Below are 26,140 nucleotides of genomic sequence, written 5' to 3' on the forward strand. Positions count from 1 at the left end.
AAAAAAAAATTTTGTTTTAATAAAGAAATAAGTAATAATAACCTGGACCATTTACAATATGAACTGTGTGTGCATGTGTGCGTGTGTGTGCGTGTAGTCAGGGTTGCTTAATGATGGGGATACATTCTGAGAAATGCATCGTTAGACAATTGCATCATCGTATGAACATCATAGAGTATACTTAAACAAAACTAAATGGTATAGCCTACTACGCACCTAGACTATATGGTACAGCCTGTTGCTCCTAGACTACAAACCTGTACAGCATGTTACTATATTGAATACTGTAGGCAACTCTAACACAACTGTTAAGTATTTGTGTATTTAAACGTATCTAAACATAGAAAAGGTATAGTAAAAATATGGTATTACACTCTTACGAGACCACTGTTGCATAAGTGGCCCGTCATTGATCGAAATGTCATTATGCGGCACATGACACTGTATTTATCTATATAAACAGAAAGAGATATACACAAAACTATCAAATACTGTTCTATGCACTTTACATAGATTTTCATTTAACTCTCACAATAAACCTCTGAAGAAGTAATGTTACCATCATCTTAATTGTACAAACGAGAAAAATAAGGCAAAGAGATTAATTTGTCCAAAGTCAAACAGCTGCAACTACAACTATTGCAGGCAGTGTGACTCCAGTGCCCACACTTCTAAACCACTATACATCACTGCCCTATAATAAATGGTTTCATTTTCCTGTATCCAAGTGAAAGTAATTCTACTTAATAAAAAACAAGTTTTATTTCTTAGTATCCAATACGAAAGAGGATAACTTGCTGATTAGTTTTTGGCTGCCACAAACATTTCACTTACTATAAATAACATTTCAATTTGCTATGAAGTACAATAAATGCTAACTCTATTCACATTTTTTTCAAATAAGATAGACTGTATATTCACAAACAGGAGGCACAGAAGAATCAACAGAAGTGGATATTATACCAGAACAAAAGTGGTTTGGAAAAAAGAAAAAAGTGGAGATTGGTTCACAAGGTGTGGTGAACTTAGCTCTTTATGATTTTGCTTTAAAATTTTGCACATCCACACAAAAAGCTTTTCATCATCCAAAAAGGCCTTATCAGGACTTTTAAATTTATGAATTACCAAATCAGGAGATTAAGTATATTATTTGTCAGGAGAATAAACAACTTTAGAGAATTTAGAATTTTTATTTCATCAGATTTGAATCTGTATATGACAGAATGACAACTAACAAAACCAAAGTATCTAGTGTTACTTACTGCTGAAATGCTAGAAACTCTTTCATTCTTTAAGATCAAGTTATTCTGACTACAGGCTATTGCTCTCCTGCTCCTAAGAAAAAGTGTATGTAAAGTTTATGTGAAAGTTATCCTCCTCTAAGTTTCATGCCACACATGATATTTACCACCTTCCTCTCTCTTTGCAACAGTTTCTTCATGTTCTTACTTAATCCCTGGGGCCAATCTCTTACTTCGTTTTCTCAGCAAAACTTGCTTACATTGCAATACAACATTATCTGGGAAGCTTAAATTTTAAAATACTGATGATTTACAGTAGGCCCAGACAATTAAATCAGCATCTCTGGAAGGGGTTTCCAAGCACTGTCTCCTCTCCCTTTCTTTAAAGCTCCACAGGTGACTAATGCACACTCAAGACTGAGAAGAAAGATAAGATCAGTAGTCCCAGTTCCTTAACATACCGGATACCTGACCTCCATATCCCAACCTTTGCCTCATACATTATGAACCTGTGACACCAAATTGTTGTTAGTGATCTCTGTATAGCCTATACAGGTTGAGCATCCCTAATCCAAAAATCCAAAATCCGAAATGTTGCAAAATCTGAAACCTCTTCAGTACCAACATGACTCTGCAAGTGGAAAGTTCCACACCTAACCTAACGTGATAGGTCGCAGTCAAAACTCAGTATAAATTTTATTTCATGCGTAAAATTATTTAAAGTATTTTATAAAATTACCTTCAGCCTATGTGTATAAGTTGTACACCAAACATAAATGAATTTTGTGTTTAGACTTGGGTCCCATCCCCAAGATATCTCATTATACATATGCAAATATTCCAAAATCTAAAAACATCCAAAATCTTCTGGTCCCAAGCATTTTGGATAAGGGATGCTCTCAACCTGTAATTCCCTATGCCTTTCACTCCTGCTGTTCCTTCTGCCCGGGATTCCTACTCACTTCACTCAACAACTTTGTGGATTATCCTTGAATCTCTTTTAGTCACCATCACAATGATTCTCATAGATGTTAAATAAACACCTGCTGAAAATTATTTTCAAGAAGTCCTCTCCCACAAATGTAGGAATGTGAAAGAATAAAGAATATCCCTACTGCTGTAGTAGGGATATCTGAATAGCTACTATGAAAAATTCCAAGTGGTACACTGTTGGATTATCAGCAAAAGTACAGAAAAACAGAGAAAGAGGTATGCAACAACATTCACACTATGGTGTCAAAAGTTACATATTTCATGCAGTTTAATACCTGGTCAAAAAGTTGTTTGCCAGTTGTATTGGGCTGAATGGCAAATTCCAGCTCAGCATCCATTGTAGTTACTCTTACGTTGATCTGTAATAAAAATAAAAGGAATAATAAGTAGAAGAGAAGTTATTAGGCATGAGAAAACTTTTATGATTTTCTTTATTAAAGTGATAGTTTTATTTTAATCACAAGAAATCTTAAATCTATTTGAAAAACAAAGAGCTTATAAAGTCCTCATTTAGGAACATCTATTGAATACTTAACATATACTGGGCACTAAGCTATGGGCTTTCCATACTCTCATTTAGCCCTTGCTATAATACTAGGAGATACTACCTTTATTTCTACAGAAACGCAAAGAATTTCCATTATTCACCTAAGGACACATGGATATTAAAAGGCAGAGCAAGAGCTGGACATGGTGCCTCACACCTTTAGTCCCAGCACTTTGGAAGGCCAAGGTGGGAGGATCTCTTGAGGCCAGGAGTTTGAGACCAGCCTGGGGAACACAGCAAGACTATGAAAAATTTAAAAATTGGTTGGGTGTGGTGGCATGTGCCTGTTATTTCCAGGAAGCTGAGTTGGGAGGATCACTTGAGCCTAGGAGTTTGAGGGCTGCCGTGAGCTATGATTGTACTACTGAACTTCAGCCTGCACAAAAGAGCAAGACCCTGCCTCCAAAAACAAAGCAAAACAAAAAAGGCAAAGCAGGTATTTAAATTGAGTTCTAACTCCAAATTCTTTGAATGTGATTCACTATCCCATATTTCTTTCAACATGAAAATCAGATTTCATTTTATTCATACTGTAAATACATTCTTCACTTTAGGAAAGCATTTATCTACAGTGCTTTATTTGCTAGATTCTATTTTTTGTTGTTTTTAGAGACAAGGTCTCACTATGTTGTGCTCAGGCTGGAGAGCAGTGGCCATTCATGCGTGCAATCATGGCACACTGCAACCTTGATCTCCTGGACGCAAACCTATACTCCCACCTCAATCTACCAAGTAGCTAGGAGCACACGCGTGTGCCGCCATGCCTAGCTCCAAACTCTATTTTAAATAATAATTTTATTGTGTAAATACCTAATATCTCAAAAACTTAACATGCCTTACCAAAATAATTTTACCACAGAATAGCATCTTCACCTAGAATTCTTCACGTGATCCAAATATATCTTTTTAGCTTTTTAAATTATTTTATCTTTTATTAACTTATTTCTCCTTTAATTTTCCCACACTTCATTTGCTGTTTCTGTATCGATTTTCTAACAATCTTTACTTTTCCCTTAACCAGTATAAACCTGTAGCGATTCCTACTAACATTGTTTCTGTAACAACTGTATTTAAAATTTTATAATAAGTATTACTGCATTTGTTTTTATTTATCTTTTTCCATCAGCCTGTAGGTTTACTGAGGACACAGCTTGTGCCATTTTATCTAACTTTAACTCACACTATAAAAACTCTAAATCAGACTTCTTATTTCCCCATATGTCTAACAATCACAACCTCAGCACATTATAGCTTTCACCTGGAATAACTTCTGTATTCAAATCTTAGATTCATCCTTCTTTAAAATAATCTTATTTTTTTCTTTTCTAAAACTGTATCTTATTAAGAAATGATGTATACAAAACATCTATCATATATAAACAATGAAGAATAATAAAACGAAACCCATACATCTACCATCCAACTGAATAACAAGAAATGGTAAATAATGTTGCATATACCACTGTATTTGTTCTTTGTAAATACCAACAGGTAATCACTAACCTAAATTTTGTTATTCTCTTGCTTTTAAAAAAATGGTTATAACGTAAATATATGTATCTGTATGTAAAATAGCTTCATTTTTGTTGATTTTTAGCTGTATTATAACTGCACGATATTTGTTGATCAAGTTTTCTTTCTTGATGTGGGCAATGCTTACATGGGTATATTCACTTTACGAAAATTCATCAACTACACACTTTTTTTTCCCTGTTGTCTAGGTTGGAGCACAGTGGCAGATTCCCAGCTCACTGCAGCCTCAACCTCCTGGGCTCAAGCGATCCTACCACCTCAGCCTCTTGAGTGGCTGGGACTACTGTTACTACACACTTCTCATATATTCTGTTTGGTATGTATATTCTACTTTAATAAATTCTTTAAAATTGCACTATACTAGTTTAATTTTTCACAATATGTTTCTAAGATTCATTGATGTTTTTGTAATTGAACTTTCACTGCTATGCAACATTCTGCATGTGGCCAAACAAACATTTACTCACCCATTTTCCTGTCAATGAACACTGTTTCCAATTTTTTGGCTATTAAGAACAATACTGCTATGAACATTCTCGTACATGTCTCCGAGTGTCAGAATTTCTCCAGAATATACTCAGAATTCTTGAGTAATGAAGTGTGCACACCTTCTACTTTTACCACATAATGCTGAATTGTACAATGTAACTGTGTCAACGTATACTCCCGTCAGCACTGTATAAGAATTCTTGCTTTTCTATATTTCCAGGAACAGTGGACATTATCAGATTCATTAATATCTGACAATTCAGTTAGCAGAAAATAGTATCTCAATATGGTATTAAAGTGGGATCCTCGATTGCTGATGACGTCCACATTTCTGTACATGGCATGTGCATCCAGAATTTTAAGATGGCCCCTGGTGTCATGCTCATGATTATGCTGCATTACATGATTAAAGGGATTTTGCAGAAGTACTTAAGATTACTAATCAGCTGACTTTAGAACAGGAAGATTATCTAGGAGGGCCTAAGCTAATCAATTTATCTGGCTGGTTGCAGAATAAGTTATACCTTGATTTCAGCCTTATAAGACTTTGAAGCACGGAACTCAGTCACATCATCCCAGATTCTAACCTATAAAACTGTGGGATAATACATGGGTGTTGTTTTATAACACTAAATTTGTGGTAATTTGTCATAGACCAGTGGAAAACTAACACAATATGTTTCACTGACCACTCATTCTCATCTGCGAATGTTCATACATATGGCTTATTTTTCTACTGGGTTGTTTTCTCTTACTTTAACGTAGGAAGTCTTTATATATTCTTGATACTGATCCTTTGTCAGTTATTTCTTACAAAAGAACCTCCCACACTGTGGTTCGTCATTTTACTTTCTCCATAGTGTCCTTTATGATAAACTGACATTCTTAATTTTAATGTTGAATTTATAAATATTTTACACACAGATATCAATTTTTTACCATCCTTTTTTTTTTTTTTTTTTTTTTTTGAGAAAGCATCTCACTCTGTCGCCCAGGCTAGTGTGCAGTGACGTGATCTCAGCTCACTGCAACCTCCGCCTTCCAGGTTCAAGTGATTCTCCTGCCACAGCCTCCCAAGTAGCTGGGATTACAGGCATGCACCACCATGCCTATTTTTTTTTATTTTTAGTATAAACGGGCCAGTATAAATGTTGGCCAGGCTGGTCTCAAACTCCTGACCTCAAGTGACCCACCTGCCTCAGCCTCCCAAAGTGTTGAGATTACAGGCATCGGTCACTGCACCCAGCCAATTTTTTGCCGTCCTTAAGAAATCCTTCCATACTCTGGAGTCATAAGGATATTCATATATTTCCTATTTTGATTTTCACAATTTTCAATGATTTTTGCTTATGATGTTAGAGGTCCAATTTCATTTTTTAATCTCCATATGAATGAAAATAATACAGGGTTTTTTTTTAATCCCGACATAATTTATTAATTAGTTCATTTATTCTCCAAAGTCTGTGCTGTCACAAATCAAGTATCTGCATAAGTGTGGATCTAATTTTGTTCCACTGGTCAATTAAACTACTCAAGACAAATTAGTATTTCTTTAAATAAGTCTTGATATCTGGTAGGGCAAGTCTCCATTATTCTTCAGAACTATTTTGACTAGTCTTGGATCATTATCTTTGCTCTTGGCTCCATATAGAACGGTGAACTTTACAAAATACACCATTTATGATTTAGTATTGGAACAACACGAAATTCTTTGGTATCTCTGGGTAAGAATTAACATTTTTATTAATATAGACTCTATACATGACTATGGTTTTCTCACTGTACATTGACTTAGATCTCCTTTAATGACTTTCAAAATCTTTTGAAAGAAGTGCTTATAATTTGCTCCATATAAATCACTTTGCTTATAATGTGCTCCATATAAATCACTTTACTCATGTTAGGTATTTTCTCCTAGATCATTATGGCTTTGTGGGTATTGTAAATATGGATCCGCAGCTCCTATTCCATAATTTTGACATCCTAAAAGCACGGAAACCTGAAGATGAATTAATTTTGAGGAAAAATCTGACATGAAGTGATATAAGACTATCACTTGTAGTGAATTAATTTATTCCACTTCACGTGACTATTCACTCATTAAACTATAGAAATACTAATGTTTTAGAGGTGATGCCATAGACCTTGATGGGAGTTTCATGATATAATGACATATGCACATAATATATTGTATATTCATCTTTCTAAAATCCAAAAACTTCCACATTCTGAAACTTATCTAGCTTCAAGAGTTGTTTTCTCCACAAGGCAAGTTCTATACTTCCAGAATCTTTAATGAATCAACAACACACAATTGATATCCAACTGCGTATAATTTTGACTCTTTAAGGAACAATAAACACTCTCCACTCAATTATACTGGCAAAGTTTTCCAAAGTAGCTGTAAACGTTCACATTCCTAACAAAAATACAATAAAGTCGCAGCTGCTCCACATCCATATCTACACTGGATTATTACCAGTCTTTTTTTTGTTGTTATTTTTTTGTTTTGTTTTTTTTGAGACAAGTCTCACTCTGTCACCCAGGTTGAAGTGCAGTGGTGCGATCTTGGCTCACTGCAACCTTCGCCTCCTGGATTCAAGCGATTCTCCTGCCTCAGCCTCCCAAGTAGCTGGGATTACAGGAATGTGCCACAATGCCTGGCTAATTTTTGTACTGTCAGTAGAGATGGGGTTTCACCATGTTGGCCAAGCTGGTCTCGAACTCCTGACTTCAAGTGATACTCCCCGCCTCAGCCTCCCAAAGTGCTGGGATTACAGGCGTGATCTACCATGCCCAGCCTACCAGTCTTTAATATAGCTTCTTTTGTGAAATATCTGCTCAAATATTTTGTCCACTAAAAAAAAAAAAATCTGAGTTGTGTTATTATTCAACTGTAAAAGAACTTTATATGGCAATTATTTTCTCCCATTGTCTTGCCTTTCTATGTTCTTATTGCTGTCTTTCAAGAGCAAAAGTTTTTAATTTTGATTAAGTCCAACTTTTTCTTAATGGTTCAAATTTTCTGTGTATTACATAACAAATTTTCGCCTACTCCAAGATCACAAAAATTTTTTCCTATGTTTTCTTCTAGATGTTTTATAGTTTGAGCTTTTGCATGTAGGTCTATAATCCATTGAGTTTATGTTTGTAAATTGTGAGACAACAGTCAATGTTCATATTTTTCTGTATGGATAACCCTTTGTGCCAATACCATTTGTTGAAAATAATTATAGTTCTCCATTAAATTGTGTGACACCCTTGTCAAAAATCTAATGAATACATATGTGTATATGTGTGTTGGTGTATTTTCGTTTCACCGATCCTATTAATTTATTCTTTCACCAATACCTCAATGTCTTATTTTAGTGGCTTAAGAATAAACCTTGAAATCCAGGAGTGTAAGTTTTCTTTTTTTTTTAATTGCTTTAGCTACTCTGTACACATTTTGGCATATCCATATATTAATATATTTTAGAATCAGCTAGTCAATTTTAATCAAAGAAGACTGCCTGAATTCAACTGATTGGAACTGAATTTCATTTACGAACACTTTTATGGAGAATTGACATCTTATAAAGATCTCTATACATATTTTATAGTTCTCTATGTATTTAAATCTTTAATTTCTTATAGCTGGTTTTCAGTGTAGAGATCTTGCACAGCATCTGTACATTTATTACTAAGTATGTCATGTTTTTTAATAACTAAATAACCAAACTAGTTCTATACAAAAAAGGCCATTGATTTTTTTAATACAATCTTGCATCTGGCAATCTTGCTAAATTCAGTTATTGGTTCTAGTATTGTTTTGTAGATTTATGAGGATTTTCTACAGAAACAATCATGTCATCTGCAAATAGGAAATTTTTTTTTTATCTTTATGCCTTTTTTTAATTCTTCTCTCCCTCTAACAATGCATACTTTGCGACCTGCTGAGTCTTTAAGTCATTCCGAAGTGTTATCCATGCTAGAAAATCCCAAAAATGATAACTAATGACTTTCTTTAAAATTATAATTGGCCAAAAGAAACATTCGAAAAAAAAAAAAACTCACTTTATTAGATTAAGAAAAGAACATTTACACCTTAAGAATAAAGGAATCCTTAGTCAAGAAGAACCAAATAACTATAAAACTAAGTAAAATAATCACATGTGTACCCTTAAATAAAAAAAATCTAAGACTATATAATATCAGTATGGGTAACACTTGCATCTAAACTAGAATTATGAGAAAACTAATATGCATAGATCTTCCTGACCTCTCATTATTTCCTCCCATTTAACAATGTTACCATTTACCGGGCACTAAATATATATCAGATTCTTCTAACCCTTACCATACTCCCTTGGGTAACTAATTATATTCCAATTTTATATGCGAGGAAATTAAAAATTGGACAGATTGAGCTAAATTAACAAAGGTCACCCAGATTGGTGGCAGAACCAAGGTACGAACTAAGACAGTTTGACCTTAGAACTCATGACCACATAATACTATGCTCTGGCCACATTAATCTAAAAAGAAATAACTGTAGTATCAGTGCCTTTTTCTTCCAACAACTCTACCAACATTCTTTGCCTTGTTCCAAAACGAATTTAATGATATCTTATTATTGAGACACTGTCAAATGTAATAAAATACACTTACTGGTTTCGGCATTTTCTTTCTCTTTTTGTTACCTTCTTTAAAAATTCTTCACTTCAATGAATTCTGTTGTCACTTTCTGTTAAAAAAAAAAAGCATAATCTATTATCTTTTTATATAAGGTTTCTATTTTAACTATAATTTGTATAAGATATAAATTAAAATATTTGAAAAGGTGGATTTAAAGTAACAAGGAGTGATTTCATTCTAATTTTCAATATCTTCTACTAGCATTGCACATTCCCTAAAAAGATTGAAATCTGAGATTAAAAATACCACACATCTCAAATAACATGTTATAAACACACTGATCTAACCAGAAGTTTTAATTACAGACAACAAAGAACAAGGAAACATCACGGCTTAGAGCCCAAAAGCTTGCTCTGAGTCAGGTTCATCTCTGTATCCAGGATGTTAGAGAAAGGAACAATAAAAGTGAGGACAGATGGATTCAGACTCTGAAGAGCTTAAGAATACTTATTCAATGTTTTTTTTCCGTACTGCCAAAAACAAAAGGAAATTCTGATTAATGTAATCTACAAAAAAATGGAAGAAACTAATTTTTATTTTTTTATTTTTTTAAAGATGGGTCTCATTCTGACATTCAGGCTGGAGTACAGTGGTAACATCACAGCTCACTGCAGCCTAAACCTCCCAGGTTCAAGTGATCCTCCTGCCTTGGGCTCCCAAGTAGCTAGGATCATGAGCACGTGCCACCATGCCCAGCTAGTTTTTTTATTTTTTTTTTTTGTAGAGGCAGGGTTGCCCTATGTTGCTCAAGCTGTCTCAAACTCCTGGCCTCAAGCAATCCTCCCAACTGTGCCTCCCAAAGTGCTAGGATTACAGGCATGCGCCACTGTGCCTGGCTTATTTTTTCTTCTTGTAAATTTGAAAATATGAATAGAGAAAAATATGAATAGCTTATTCACCCAATGTGTATGAAACAGGCAAAGCTCTGCACACTAACAACCTGCATTCAGCTAGCACAGCGGCTCACATCTGTAATCCCAACACTTTAGGACCTGTAATCCCAGCTCTTTGGGAGGCCAAGGTGAGAGGACTGCTTAAGCCCAGGTGGCTGAAGCTGCAGTGAGCAGTGATCACACCACTGCACTGCACTCCAGCCTGGGCAACAGAGCAAGACCCTGTCTCAAAAACAAACAAACAAACAAAAAAAAGTTATTGATTGCTGTTTAAGATGCCATAACTAAGGCTGGGCATGGTGGCTCATGCCTATAATCCCAGCACTTTGGGAGGCCGGGGCGGGAGGATCATTTGAGGTCAAGAGTTTGAGACCAGCCTGGCCAACATGGTGAAACCCCATCTATACCAGAAATACAAAAATTAGCCGGGCATGATGGCAGGTGCCTGTAATCCCAGCTACTCAGGAGGCTGAGGCAGGAGAATCACTTGAACCCGGAAAGCAGAGGTTGCAGTGAGCCGACATGGTCCCACTGGCACCAGCCTGGGCGACAGAGCAAGACTGTGTTTCTAAAAAACAAAAAAAGAAAAGATGCCATAACTAATAAAAGAGAAATTCTCTAAGTTGTAATAAAAATGAAATTTAGGTAAGGCCATTTCCCTAAATTCTAGTCAATCACAAGTAACTGATTACCAATAAACCTCTTCAGAGGAAATTTCCTCCTGAGATTTTTTTTTTTTTTTTTTTTTTTTTTTTTGAGATGGAGTCTCACTCTGTCGCCCAGGGTGGAGCGCAGTGGTCGCAGTGATGCAATCTTAGCTCACTGCAACCTCTGCCTCCTTGGTTCAAGCGATTCTCCTGCTTCAGCCTCCGTAGCTGGAATTACAAGCGTCCACCACCACACCCAGCTAATATTTGTATTTTTAGTAGAGAAAGGGTTTCATCATGTCGGCCAGGCTGGTCTCAAACTCCTGAGCTCAAGTGATCCGCCGGCCTTGGCCTCCCAAAGTGCTGGGATTACAGGCATGAACCATTAGGCAACGAAATTCTGCTGGAGGTATAAACCCCTCATTTCTTAATTCTTATCATTTCCTAGCTTATTCCCATCTACACTCACCTACCTTCATGAACCTAAATGTATTTCAGTCCAATTTTTAAATTCTATACTCTCTTTTCATCCCAACTACTATTACTGCCTTAGTTCAGGTCTTATCATCTCAGGTCTTGATTAAAACAGCCTCCAGGCCAGGCGCGATAGCTCACGTGTGTAATTCCAGCAATTTGAGAAGTGGGAGGATCACTTGAGCCCAGGAGTTTGAGACCAGCCTAGGCAACATGGCAAAACCCCATCAAAAAAAAAAAAAAAAAAAAACCAAACAAACAAAAAAAACAAGCCAGGCATGGTGATTGAAGGAATGCTTGAGCCTGGGAAGTGCAGGTTGAAGTGAGCTGAGATCACCAATGCACTCCAGCCTGGGTGACAGAGCAAGACCCCATCTCAAAAAACAAACAAACAAAAAATGACCTATAACCTATTGGTTCAGAAAAATTGCTTCATCTCACATTTCATAGAACAATTTTATTCAAATTCTTCACACATATATAAGACGTGTGTCTGCATCAAAACTTTGGCCATTTTTTGAATCATAATAGTTGTTTAGATTACATAAGCATTTTTTTGAATCAGTAATACAATCACTAAAGGTTTTATCCTAAGCCAAAATGGCTTGTCCTCAGTTACGTGGACAATATATGGCCAAACTACAAGTCTTTTGACACCTAGCATCCAGAGTTCTACAACGTATCAGCCTGTCTTCCTTTTTTTTTGATATGAAAAGACTGCTAACTAATTTCATTTGTGGAAATATACCTGAAGAAAATATTAACAAATATGTACAATGATACAACTACAAAGACTCTAATTATAGTACAATTTATAAAAGTATATGTAAAACTGAGAGTTTAGCTAGGTCAGTCATGGTATATCTAAGGATCCACTAGATCACAATGCAGCCTATCAAAATGTTATAGAAAAATACTAAATGACATAGGAAGATATTCACAAACCACTAAGTACAAAGGCAGGTATTAAACCCATCCATAGTAGCCAGGCATGGTGGCTCACACCTGTAATTCCAGCACTTTGGGAGGCCAAGGCAGGAGGATCACTTGAGGGCAGGAGTTCAAGACCAGCCTGGGTAACACAGAGAGATCGTGTCTCCACAAAAAATAAAAATAAACCAGGCATAGTAGAGTGCACATGTAGTCCTAGCTACTCAAGAGGCTAAGGCAGGAAGATCACTTGAGCCCAGAAGTTTGAGGCTGCAGTGAGTTATGATCATGCCACTACAACCCACCCTGGGCAACAGGGTAAGATTCTGTCTAAAATGTAAAAAATAAAACATTAAAAAAAAATCCACAGGATATCATCACTTTTTTTAAAAAAAGAAAGGAATGAATGAAAAGACCAGAATAATTATATTCTAAAATATTAAGAGGCTCGAATAATTAAAATGAAATCTGTAAACTTGTAAAATGAAAATGTAGAGGTTTTGTCATAAACTAATTTCTTTTTTTTTGGAGATGGAGTCTCGCTCTGTCACCCAGGCTGGAGTGCAGTGGTGCGATCTTGGCTCACTGCAACCTCCGCCTCCCAGGTTCAAGCGATTCTCCTGCCTCAGCCTCCCAAGTAGCTGGGATTACAGGCGTGTGCCACCATGTCTGACTAATTTTTTAGAGACGGGGTTTCACTATGTTGCCCAGGCTGGTCTCGAACTCTTGACATCAGGTAATCTGCCTGCCTTGGCCTCCCAAAGTGCTCACAGGTGTGAGCCACCACACCCAGCCTAAAAAACTAATTTCTTACAATGAAAAAAACAGAATTATTCTAAATAAGTAAACTAAAGTTGGACTCATAACTTCGCAATACCATTTAATAAAATGTAAGTAAGTTAATACTTTTTTCAAAAAGAGAGGAGGAGCAGTGGCTCATACTTGTAAACCCAGCACTTTGAGAGCCCGAGACAGATGGGCTGCTTGAGCCCAGGAGTTCAAGACCAGCCTGGAAAACATAACAAGACCCCGTGTCTCTATGATTTTTTAAAAATAATCTAAAACAAACAAACAAAAAAAAGACAGACTTGAAAAAAATTATAGTTTTGGAAGAATAACATAATATGACTAAGAAAGATATATAGGTTATAATAAAAACAGATAAATATATTTTATTTTAAATCTCTACACAGGTAAAATAAATACCAAAATAAAAAAGAGTAGAAAAATTTGCAACAGTATAATAAAGCTGCTATGCAAAGTAATCAAATGGTTAAATATATAAAGATATTACTCAGATTCCACTCAGTAAACACTTCAATAAGAAATTTCGCCATCAAAACTTATGTTAAAAAAACACACAAATGTTCTGATTAAAACTAGAAATGTTTTACCAATGATATACTCATTAAAATAGCAAAATAAATATTAATTACGCATGCTAAGGTTGACGAACAATGTTGGTAAACAAGTAGGTAAGTATTGTAGGTATCACCAGATATTGGCTCCACATTTCCAGAAAGTAGAGAACACATAACAAAAGCTACACAGCTTTTTTGAATGTGAAATTCTGCTTTTGTAATAAATCCCCCAGAAGATATTTCTCCCCCCAAACTAAATATAAAAGAAAGTAATCTGTATCAAGATATTCACAGCAGCATTCTTTACAATAGCCAATGATTACAATCACCAAAGTAATGTTGATACTATGTGATAACATGGACTACTCCAGGGTTGTGGGGGTTTTTTATTTGTTTTTTGGTATTATTAAAACAAACTGTGTCAACATTTAGATAAGGTTAAGTGGAAAGGCAGAATATGTAACTACCCATCCATCAACACAGAAAAACACAGGTATTATTATTATTATTTTTGAGATGGTCTCGTTCTGTTGCCCAGACTGGAGTGCAGTGGTGCGATCTCGGCTCACTGCAAGCTCTGCCTCCCGGGTTTACACCATTCTCCTGCCTCAGCCTCCCCAGTAGCTGGGACGACAGGCACCCGCCACCACGCCTGGCTGATTTTTTTTTGTATTTTTAGTAGAGACGGGGTTTCACCGTGTTAGCCAGGATGGTCTCGATCTCCCGACCTCGTGATCCACCCGCCTCGGCCTCCCAAAGTTCTGGGATTACAGGCGTGAGCCACCACGCCCGGCCAACACAGGTATTATTAAAAAGGATGTCTGAATACACAGAAACTTAGTACTTAACAGAGTTCTGTTAAGTTTCTAATTTTAAAAATCAGAGATAAGAATTTTAAAAACATATTTCATGAAATTGCTTCTACATATCTTTCATTAGCTTCTACATATCTTTCATTAGCTTCTACAACACACAGATGTAAAAATTCTACCTTAAATTTTTCAGGACAAAGCTATGTATAAACGCTATTAAAACCTATGTTTTTACACCAATTTAATGATTAATGGAAAATATTTATATCAAGAGAATATTGTTGCCGGGCATGGTGGCTCATGCCTGTAATCCCAGCACTTTGGGAGGCCAAGGCGGGCGGATCACAAGGTCAGGAGTTCGAGACCAGTCTGGCCAACATAGTGAAACCCAGTCTCTACTAAAAATACAAAAAATTAGCTGGGTGTGGTGTGTGCCTGTAATCTCAGCTACTGGGGAGGCTGAGATAGCAGAATTGCACGAACCTGGGAGGCAGGGGCTGCAGTGAGCCAAGATCGCGCCACTGCACTCCAGCCCAGGTGACAGTGTGAGACCTCATCTCAAAAGAAAATAAAAGAGAATATTGTTTAACCTCAATGAGACATTTCTGGCTGGTATGGTGGCTCGCGCCTGTAATCCCAGCACTTTGGGAGGCTGAGGCAGGCAGATCACTTGAGGTCAGGAGTTCGAGACCAGCCTGGGCAACATGGTGAAACCCTGTCTCTAGTAAAAATGAAAAATTAGCCAAACACGATGGCACATGCCTGTAGTCCCTGCAACTCAGGAGGCTGAGGCAGGAGAATCGCTTGAATCCAGGAGGCAGAGGCTGCAATGAGCTGAGATCACACCACTACACTTCAGCCTGGGCGACAGAGTGAGACTCTGTCTCAAAAAAAAAAAAAAAAAAAAAAAAAAAAAAGAGACATTTCTAGTCTATGAATATATTAGTATGTTTTTAATTGAAACTGGCATCTATTAGTAGCAGAATAGATAATTTCATAAAATGTCACATGGAAAACAAAGAAATCTAGATGCATATCCTGGGGTTCCATCTCTAACTTGAAACAAAACCTGGTCTTTCAAGTCTTTCCTTTCTTCTATTAAAAAAAGTATAAAAATAATAATAAAAAATAAGTTGCCTAAACCATTATATATCAAAGACACATATTTATATACCAAATATTTGTATATTTCCACTCTTCCCTCATAAAAATATTTACTCCCTCCTCCCCACTCTTAATTCTCTTAATTTTAATCTGCAAGTTTATTGGTTTAAACTTAATTAAACCAATTAAATCCTTAATTTTCTCCCACTCTTAAATGTCTTCAAAGTGGTCTTGCCCTGCCTCTTTTCCATACCTACTTCTCCTAAAGCAATATATTGTGCTCTTTTCCATACCTACTCCTTCAAAAGCAATAAAAGGGCAGTCATGGCAGCAACATACCCAGCAAGTCGTCTGGAGAGATGCTGCCAGCCAGCAAACGTCTCCCATCTTGAGAAAACCACTCATATGAATATGTACTCAAACACAGTGCCACACATTAGAGACAAAATAGCCACAATAAACATTCTCTCCTTTGTCTTTTAACTCTGAGGGTAACCCTCAGTCTCCTTTCTACCTAATGCAATGGAAAAATAGCCTCACGCTCAACACATTGAGCTCTGTTAGGTCAGTGGCACAAGACTCACACCTGTCAGGTGGTAAAACAGGTGTTATAAAGTCTAGTCCATGCAGTGCCTGCACTGAAGCATCAATAATTCATAGCAGATTGCCTGATTTTACTTTTGAGATACTCTTTTCCCTAAGCCTAATTTTAATTATTTTAATTTTTTTCTGCCTTTTCGGACTTAGAAATGACCTCTGAACATAATTGTGGTCTCTCCAGAAACCAAAATATTCCAAGAGAACTCATCTGCCAATTTACTGGGAGAAAGCTGCAAAACAAAGAATAGTATAAACTGAATAAGGCAACTCTGGCAGTCCAATCAACACAATAATGGAATCTACTAAAGAAGTTCTTAATCATTTTATTTTTCCTGCATGGGCCCTGCTGGTGAAGCCTAAGAACTCATTCTAAGAAAAGTATTTTTAAACGCATAAAATACAAGCACAAAATACAGAAAATTACAAAAGAAACCAATTACACTGGAATATGATTATCAAAACATAAAAAACACAAACCTTGAGTAATATATATGCTTTTTTAATACTTTAAGTAACAGTTAAGTTATTTCGAGACAGCTTTAATGTATTCCAAAAGTATCTACCGTTTCTATTAGAAACAGTCTCTGGGCTGGTTATGGTGGCTCATGCCTGTAATCTCAACACTTTGGGAGACCAAGGCAGGAAGATGGCTTGGGGCCGGGAGTTCAAAACCAGTCTGGGCAATCTACAAAAAAATAAAAAAATTAGCTGTGTGTAGTGATGTGCACCTGTAGTCCCAGCTATTCCAAAGGGTCACTTGAACCCAGGAGTGATGGTGCCACTGCACTCCAGCCTGGGCAACAGAGTGAGATCCCATCTCTATAAAAAATAAAAATTAAATTAAAAAATAGACGACACAGTCTCTGGTACTGTACTGCTAATGCTAATGTTGTCTGTACTCATAACAAGAAAATGTAAAAATAAAGATGTAACTTTTTCCCCATTCAAGGTCATAGGTCCCCGGGTTTAAAACCTTTAATATACAAAGAACTATGCTTATTATGCTGTTAGCTCAGTGTTAATAAATTTTATGGCAATAATAATGCACTTTTACCTATATAATGCCATGTCATCCTGTCATCCCTAAGTGAAGCAAAGAGGACAAGAATTTTTAGCTCCATTTTGCAAGTAAAGAAATAAGGCCAAAAGCAAGAAGGGTAGTGAATACAGGGAGCATCTGTAGAATGCTCACTCTCCACTCTGCCTACACTTCCTATCCTCACAATAACTGCCCTCCCCCTTCCTGCCCAAGACAGGTGTTACAATCTCTCATTCTTCTAAAAAAGAAATTAAGATTCAGATAAATGACTTGCTCAATGTCAGGGGGCTACTTAACAAAGACATAAGTCCTTTAAAATCCTAGTCTTGGGCTCTTTTGATTATCTTATTCTACTTTTCTCAGATACCATTTTAGACAAGTTCATTCGAAACAATTACTAGGGCTTTTCAAGAAGTAGGCTATTAAAGCTCTCTCCTCTATTGTTAGCAGGTCAAGAGACTACCTCTAAAGATGTTTTAAGTGCACATTAATAACTGGTATGATCATCTCTGTAAGTGGATTTCCTGTAAGGGTGAGAGGCAGTTTTAAATAAGATATTAAGTCTTGCTCATGCAGAAATGATTTCTGGTTTAATGATATTTTCAAGGAAATGAAATATTCAACATTGGAGTAATATACATGTTACTGAAAATGCAAAGCAAATTTCTAAAATTTATAAAGCTGAACTGCAATATTAACACCAAAGTTTTACACTGAGTTTAGGATCTCTTCTAAGAGTTTTGTAAATTTAAAAAGGAAAATCATATCTGTATTGTTCCTAAGGTGAGCAGAAAACAAAAAAATACACTATCATTTGCAATTATTAAATACTAAAAGGTAAGAAAGCTAAATCCAGTTCAACTTCCTCATTTCACTCTTAAGAAAACATTAAACATTCACATAAAAATGTTTAGAAATGGGAAAACAAAGATAGGTTCATGCAAGTCACTTATATAACAGGAAAGAAGCAAACACAAAATAATTCTCACAAATAATTCTACCCTTGATGTGCTTTGAAACATCAGATATCATAGCTTATTTTCAAAACAGAACAAAGTCAGTATGTTTCTTAAATGTCTTTATAATTAGACAATATTCTCTAACACAGTCAACGAGGCTATATAGCAGTTCTATTACTATAAAAAAATTAAGCTTCTAATTTTCTAGATATTAACTCCCTTTTTTGAAAAACTGATACAATGCCTGGTTCACAGTTGGGCCTCAAAATGTCTGTTGATTTTGTTGGTGAATTAATCTTACACATAATACTAGTTTTAATTTTTCTGTTGATTAGTGTCAAGGGCAATAGTTTCCTCTCTTTTTTTATGTTGTAAAATGACCAAACTAATAAGCATCACTAAGAAGAGAGAACCAACATGAACATGGGGAACAAAAAAAACTCCTTACAGCTGGGCGTGGTGGCTCACACCTGCAATCCCAGCACTGTGGGAGGCCCAGGCGAGCGGATTACCTGAGGTTGGGAGTTCGAGATCAGCCTGACCAACATGGAGAAACCCCATCTCTACCAAAAATAAAAAATTAGCTGAGCGTGGTGGCACATGCCTGTAATCCCAGCTACTTGAGAAGCTGAGGCAGGAGAATCACTTGAACCTGGGAGGCCGCAGTTGTGGTGAGCCAAGGTCGTGCCATTGCACTCCAGCCCGGGCAACAAGAGCAAAACTCTATCTCAAAAAAAAAAAAAAACTTTTTACAACTAGGCCTCCCAAATTCAAGCCTTAACCATCTCTATCCAAAACTGATTTAATAATTTCAATTAAGTTGACAATCAAATTAAAGGCCAGATAATTTGACACACTTAATGATAACTGTAATTACCATGCTGCTTGTTGATTAGATATTAGCAGTAAGCTTTCTGGTGATATATACTAACTTTGCTAAATAGCCAAACTAAGTTTTTATAGTTTTTCTAAGTCTAGAACCTATAAACAGCTTAAGTATCAGGAGTCCTCACAATGGCTAAGAAAATTTAATCCAAGCCAAAGGGATCTAAAGTCAATTAACCACAGCTGAGATTTTCTATGTTCCCATTCTCCCTTTCACTCAGAGTCCTTATGTTGATTGGGGGCGGTGGCTCACACCAGAAATCTCGGCACTTTGGGAAGCCAAGGCGGGTGAATCACTTGAGGTCAGGAGTTCAAGACCAGCTAGCCAACACGGCGAAACTCCGTCTCTACTAAAAATATAAAAATTAGTCCCGTCTCTACTAAAAATATAAAAATTAGTCAGACGTGGTGACCTGTTTGGTGGTGTGCATCTGTAGTCCCAACTACTCGGAACGCTGAGGCAGTTGAATCGCATGAACTCAGGAGGCAGAGGCTGCAATGAGCTGAGATCATGCCACTGCACTCCAGCCTGGGCGACAAAGTGAGACTGTCTCAAAAAAAAAAAAAAAAACAAACAAGGGTCCTTACGTTGCATTAATGTATCCACATTATTCCAGGTACTCACCAGGACTTTCTGTTATAAACAAAAATACCCACTCTGGTTAACTTATTAAAAGATTATCAGTCAATTTACAAAAACAACAGGAAGATTTAACAAAGAAAAAAAAAAGGAAGCAAGAAACATCCAGAACTCACAGCACAGAAGACTGTGCTTAAAATGCTGCTGCAATGAGTATTAATTAACTTATACACACTACTGTGACAACACTTAACAGGCCGGGTGTGGTAACTCACGCCTGTAATCCCAGCACTTTGGGAGGCTGAGGCGGGAGGATCACTTGAACCCAGGACAGCCTGGGCAACATGGTGAGACCCAGTGTCTACAAAAAATAAAAAAGCCGGAAGCGATGGCAAGCTCCTATAGTTCCAGCTACTTGGGAGACTGAGGTGGAGGGATCACTTCAGCCTTGGGAGGTCAAGGTCACAGTGACCTATAATCAAGCCACCGCACTCTGGCCTGGGCAACAGAGACAGTCTCAAAAAGAAAAAAAAAAAAGCACTTAACACACTTGATGAATACAATATGGCACATCTATCTGCCCATTAGAGTGAGAACTCCTCAGTATTTTACTCATCTTTCCATTCTCAAATGCAAAGAATATGTGGCATATAATAACTGTCTGAATGTACGACTGACACCTTAAAGCAGTGGTCGGCAAACTTTTTCCGTAAAGGGCCAGGTAAGTAAACATTATAAGCTTTGTAAGCCACACAGTCTCTGTTGAAACCATTCTACTGTTGTAGCAGGAAAGCAGCCATAGATAATATGTAAACAAGTCAGCTACGATGTGTTCAAATAAAACTTTATTTATAAAAACAGGCAGTAGGCTGGGTTTAGCCCATGGACCACAATTTGCCAAGTATTTTAACAGGTATCAACACTTTTCCTTTCATAACTTAACTGAAGTTGGTACCTACAAAGATATGAGCTCACTACATATGACTATCTGTAATGGATCAATTTCAGATATGACTTTGGGTGGGGGTAAAAAAAGAACCGAAGACACGTAATATAGATGAATAATGAAAATAACAGGGCTGGGTGCAGTTGCTTGCACTTTAGGAGGCTGAGGCAGGAGGATCACTTGAGGCCAGAAGTTTGAGACTAGCCTGGGCAACATAGTGAAACCGTATCTCTACTTAGCCTAGGCAACATAGTGAAACTGTATCTCTAAAAAAAATTAAAATCAGCCAAGCATGGTGGTGTGCACATGTAGTCTTAGCTACTCCAGAGGCTGAGGTGGGAGGACTGCCTGAGCCCCGGAGTTCAAAGCTGAGCCCTGGAGTTCAAAGCCCTGGAGTTCGTGGCATGGAGCTATGATCATGCCACCGTACTCCAGCAGCAGAGAGGTGACAGTGAGGGAGAGAAGGAGGGAGACAGGGAAAAAGGGAGGGACGGAGGAAGGAAGGAAAAAGAAAAAAGAAGTATCTATTGGTAACAGAGTTGGAAGAAAGGGCAATTCCATTACCCTTGCCAGTTGACTGGTTAGGTATAGAATGTGCCCCGATCCTGGCCAATGAGGCTCGAAAGACATCTGCTTGGGGGTTTCTGGAAACAGTTCCTCTTATTCCTTTGGATATTGCCCTGTCTGGATGGGATGCAGCAGCCAAACTGGAACAAGGGGCTAACTGTAGGCTTGACCTCCCAGGCTCAAGTGATCCCCCAACCTCAGCATTGTAGCTGGGACTACAGGTCCACACCACCGCTCCTGGCTCCTTTGCAGCAGCCAAATTGAGATGGGGAAGGGCTGTCTTAGTATGAAGTTAATGGGGAAAATCACAGGGAAGAGAGTTGGAAAGAGAAGGAGTCCTTGATGTCATTATTGAATCATTCTTGAGCCTCTGGACTTTTAGTATGTAAGACATTAAATTTTGGCCAGGCATGGTGGCTCACACCTGTAATCCTCCCAGCACTTCAGGAGGCCGAGGCAGAAAGTCCAAGGCAGGAAGTCTGAGGCAGGATGATCATTTGAGACCAGCCTGGGCAACATAGGGATACCCCATATCTACAAAAAAGGCTTTTTAAAAAATTAGTTGTTGGCCAGGCACAGTGGCTCACACCTGTAATCCCAGCACATTGGGAGGCCAAGGCGGGCAGATCACTCGAGGTCAGGAGTTTGGGACCAGCCTGGCCAACATGGTAACACCCTGTCTCTACTAAAAATACAAAAATTAGCCGGGCCTGGTGGCATGTGCCTTAAATCCCAGCTACTAGGGAAGCTGAGGCAGGAGAATTGCTTGAACCCTGGAGGCAGAGGCTGTAGTGAGCTGAGATCATGCCACTGCATTCCAGCCTGGGCAACAGAGCGAGACCCTGTCTTGGGAAAAAAAAAAAATTAGCTGGGCATGGTGGCACACGCCTGTGGTGGCAGCTACTAGGGAGACTGATGTGGGAGGAACTTAAAGGATCACTTGAGCCCAGGAGGTCAAGGCTGCAGTGAGCTGTAATAGTGCCACTGCACTCCAGCTTGGATGACAGAGGAAGACTCTGTTTTCAAAAAAAAAATGAAGAAAAAAATGACATTAAATGTCCTCATTGTTTAAACCAGTTGGAGAATTTTCTGTTATTTGATGCCAATGCATCTTAAATGATCTAAGGGCTCAAAACTGAAGAGCGCTCACTTCACAAATTTACCTGCAGTCAGTCCTAGTTGACTTAAACTTTTCACAAATAAATTTAAAAAAAAAAATTTAAGGTCCTGAAAGCCATAGAGATTATCTACAACTCAGAAGAAAACAGTCCATTATCTCAATTACTAATAGCTTTATAAATTCTATAATCTTAGAGAAAATAAACAATGAAGTACCTGTTTCTTCAATACTGTATCTAAAATATCCTTTCAACAGGATGTTTTTTCTAAGGAGTTGGCAAACTTTTTTTATAAAGAGCAAGATGTGGCTATTTCCCACACCAAATTATAAACCTCCTTTTTCAAAAGACACCATTTCTCATTGTCACCTATATGCCATATGCTAGAAAACAAAAAGTAAACTTCATCTTCAATCATTAATCAAGAAAATCTGTACACAAACAAATCTGCACATACACACACTTGAGAATTAGCGTAGGGAATTCTATTGTGTGCTTTTATTCAAATGATGAAAACATGAGAAACATGATTTACTCAATGTTTAACACAAGTTAATAAGCATCCTTTCAATGTCTGTTACAATATAACCCTATTTTAACAAGACTTTAAAATCACAAATAAGGGATATAAAGTATATGTTTATCCCTGCATACCTACTGGCATTTTCTATAAACAAGGAATTGCCAAAAGCAGCTACCTATGGAAAACAGGACTGGGAAAGGGGCTGGGGTGTTCTAGGGAGTAAGGAGGACTTTGACCTTTTCCTTGACATTTTTCTGAGTTTTTAAACTTTGCCATAAAATATATCACTTTCATAGTTTTTTTTAAATGGCTTAAACTATACATTCAGTATAAAGATATATACCAGGAACTTAAAGTAGGAAAAGCAGGATTTCTCTAAAATAGGCTAGAAATTGAGGAACTCTCTGGGGCCAGATTGGACACCTCTATCATCAAAGCGGTACGCACACCCTGGCTGCAGCAGTCAAGGAAGTTACCAGAACAGTCTTTAGCTGGATCAGTAATGCCATGAGACTTAAAATAATCTTTTAAGGGTAGAGTCCATAGCAACCCAATCCAGCTCCACTGAATCTTGTACCCCAGGGGTAGTATCAGTTAAGTACCACCTGCCAGCTCGTGGTCTGCAGGAAGGTTCCTGCCACCCAACAGTGACTTGCTTGACTTCCCCGATGCACAGAAGTAACATGAAATTATATTTATCTACACCTTACAGATAAACTCCAGCAGCATATAGCTCAGTTTTCACAACCTTAATAAAACATATTTTTTTTAGACTTTGGCCTACAGGAAATATTGGTTAAAATTTGACCCCGTTTTTAAACATTAGTAGCATAAATTAAAATGCATTAAATTAAAAATGGATGAAAAAACAAGACTCTCACCATCATTTACCATTTCAGACTATTATATCAGATCACACATAGCAGGTTAAAAGATTGAGAACTGAAAGCAAAATACAAATATATAAAGACTTTCACTTCAACAGCCTGCCAAAGATAAAAAATGAATAATAAAATCCAATTCTGGCCGGGCGCAGTGGCTCATGCCTGTAATCCCAGCACTTTGGGAGGCCGAGGCGGGCAGAACACCGGAGGTCCAGGAGTTCCAGACCAGCCTGGCCAACATGGCAAAACCCCGTCTCTACTAAAAATGCAAAAATTAGCCGGCATGGTGGCGCACGCCTGTAGTCCCAGCTACTCGGGTGGCTGAGGTACAAGAATCACTTGAACCCAGGAGGCGGAGGTGCAGTGAGCCGAGATCATGCCACTGCATATCACCCTGGGCGACAGAGCGAGATGGGCTAACTGGATTAAAATAAACATCAGTTTCATTAAAAAGGACTAACTTGAAGATAAATCTTTTGACTCTAGCTCTTTAGAGGATCTAAAGTGACCTTGATGGACAGTGGAAGAAATCACAACATGGAATTCCTTGAGTGAAAATTTATCGACTTAAAAAAAAAATCCAATTCTGCTTTTGGGAACAGTGAACCAATAAACAAAAAAACAAGTTCCCCGTCCCGGAGACTAATGAGACTCAGCAAGGGAGGGAAACAACAGCAAAGTCTGTCATTTCTTACCAACAAAAGGAAAGTAATCAATTTGACTTTCAGTTAATTAATCACAATTTCAAAAAAAAAAAAAAAAACAAAAGGACAGACTCAACGTATTTTCCCTACACCCAAATTAATTACATCTATTCTACAGCTACTTCTGAGACTCTCCTACATATTCTTCCATGTGTGGGGATACAGGAGTGAACAAAACATTGTATGTGATTCCTAAGGTCAAGAACTCAACGTTTTTTCAATGCCATAATCAAATTCTGTCTCATTTAAATAAAACTGTAAAGAATGCCAATGTCTATTCATTCCTTGCTAATAATATACCAACTGTTTATTAAATTCCATCATATATAAAAAAGCGATTAAGCAAAGAAAGTCACTGCAATCGTCTTTACAGCATACGATTAACTTCAAAAGGAGTGTTTTACACGTTGCTCTATTTGAAGGAAAGTATTATTAGTCTCTGGAAGATAAAGCACACTGGGGAAAGCAAAGAAATTCTGAAAATAAAAAACTGCAATCCTGAATATTAGTCTCCTTTCTCAAATCCAGTGATGCTGTTTTGGCAAATGGATCAAGCCATTATTTATCCAGCAACATGAACGGGGTAATTGTTCCTTCTTAGCTCCATCAGTCATATAAAAGAGTATTTAGTGTTCTAAAAAAAAAAAAAAAAAAGTATGCTCCTTAAACAATAGATTACAATGTCTATGTCAAAGTACTCGTTTATCAAATAAACCCTTATTATCTTAGGCTTTTATATTTACATCCTGCCAGTCTTAGTGCCACAAGAATGCCATCGAGTTCCTCAGCAACGTGTCTTCCACCAAAATCTCAACTGTATTTTAAAATATATTTTTATGAAGTTCACTTTTAACACATTTCCAACCTAATAACTACTCTTTAAGGAAAAAAAAAAAAAACACCAAATATTGGGAATGTCTGAAGAAACATGACATCTGTCTAGGAAGTGATGTAGTCTGTTTAAACTGAAAAAAAAAAAATGCACTGCCCCCTTTCAAAGTTAGTCCGGGAATTGAGTTTAGAATCCTTTAAAGGAAAAGAGGGATATCATGTACTGAACTTGTCTGGTGGGGTCTGAGACACTAAAAATGAGCGGCCTCAAGGGCCCGAGAAAGTTACAGGGCTCCGAGAGCTGCAACAGCAGCAGGTAGAGCTGCGGCCGGGAACCGCGGCCCTGGCCTGGCGGGTGCGAGCGGCGGGAGCGGCTGGCGCCCCAAAGCCTGTCATGCAACATCCCCTTTGCCACTGGGGCGGAACGCACGCTCTCTAGTAATTCAACACCCCTCCTTTCAAACTGGAGGCCGGGGAACAAGTTCTAATAAATGCAAAATCGAATTCTACCTACGCTGAATATCTGGATTTTCAAACAACCCTTGGGACCATGCCAGCCCGGGCCCGGGGCCCAGTCCAGGCAGCGGGAGCCCACCGTCCCCAGGGCGCTGGGGGTCCGACGCCGGCGCTGAAGGCAGACTCCGCGCCCCGAGGAGAGGAGAATCCCGCGGCGGCGAAGGTCGACTTTGGCCCGGCCAGGCACGTTCGGGCCGCGGCTCAGCCACGACTCGGGCAGGGCCTCGCGGCCCCTGCCAGCCCCGGGAGGAGCCTGGCCGGCCGGGCCGTTACCACAGTGGCGCCTC

General features: G+C 37.9%; 1 protein-coding gene and 1 pseudogene across 4 annotated transcripts in view; one reads left to right on the forward strand and one right to left on the reverse strand.

The window, feature by feature from the left end:
* The window catches only part of RDX (radixin), a 100,763-nt gene that overhangs the window by 74,239 nt on the left and 384 nt on the right, over nucleotides 1-26,140 (reverse strand). For 3 of the 4 annotated variants that reach the window (XM_055355481.2, XM_055355480.2, XM_019037303.4), the window contains exons 2-3: nucleotides 9,454-9,529; nucleotides 2,510-2,593 (exon numbers count right to left, since the gene is read on the reverse strand). In XM_055355481.2, coding sequence (XP_055211456.1) covers nucleotides 2,510-2,593; nucleotides 9,454-9,465 — 96 coding nt within the window. In that variant the 5' untranslated portion in view covers nucleotides 9,466-9,529. Of the gene's footprint in view, nucleotides 1-2,509; nucleotides 2,594-9,453; nucleotides 9,530-26,140 lie in introns of those variants that run through there. The other variant, XM_019037305.4, reaches the window with a different exon arrangement.
* Nucleotides 13,863-20,191, forward strand: LOC134756507 (uncharacterized; annotated as a pseudogene).

Source organism: Gorilla gorilla, chromosome 9 (genome assembly GCF_029281585.2).
Source record: "Gorilla gorilla gorilla isolate KB3781 chromosome 9, NHGRI_mGorGor1-v2.1_pri, whole genome shotgun sequence".
Classification (NCBI taxonomy): Eukaryota; Metazoa; Chordata; class Mammalia; order Primates; family Hominidae; genus Gorilla; species Gorilla gorilla.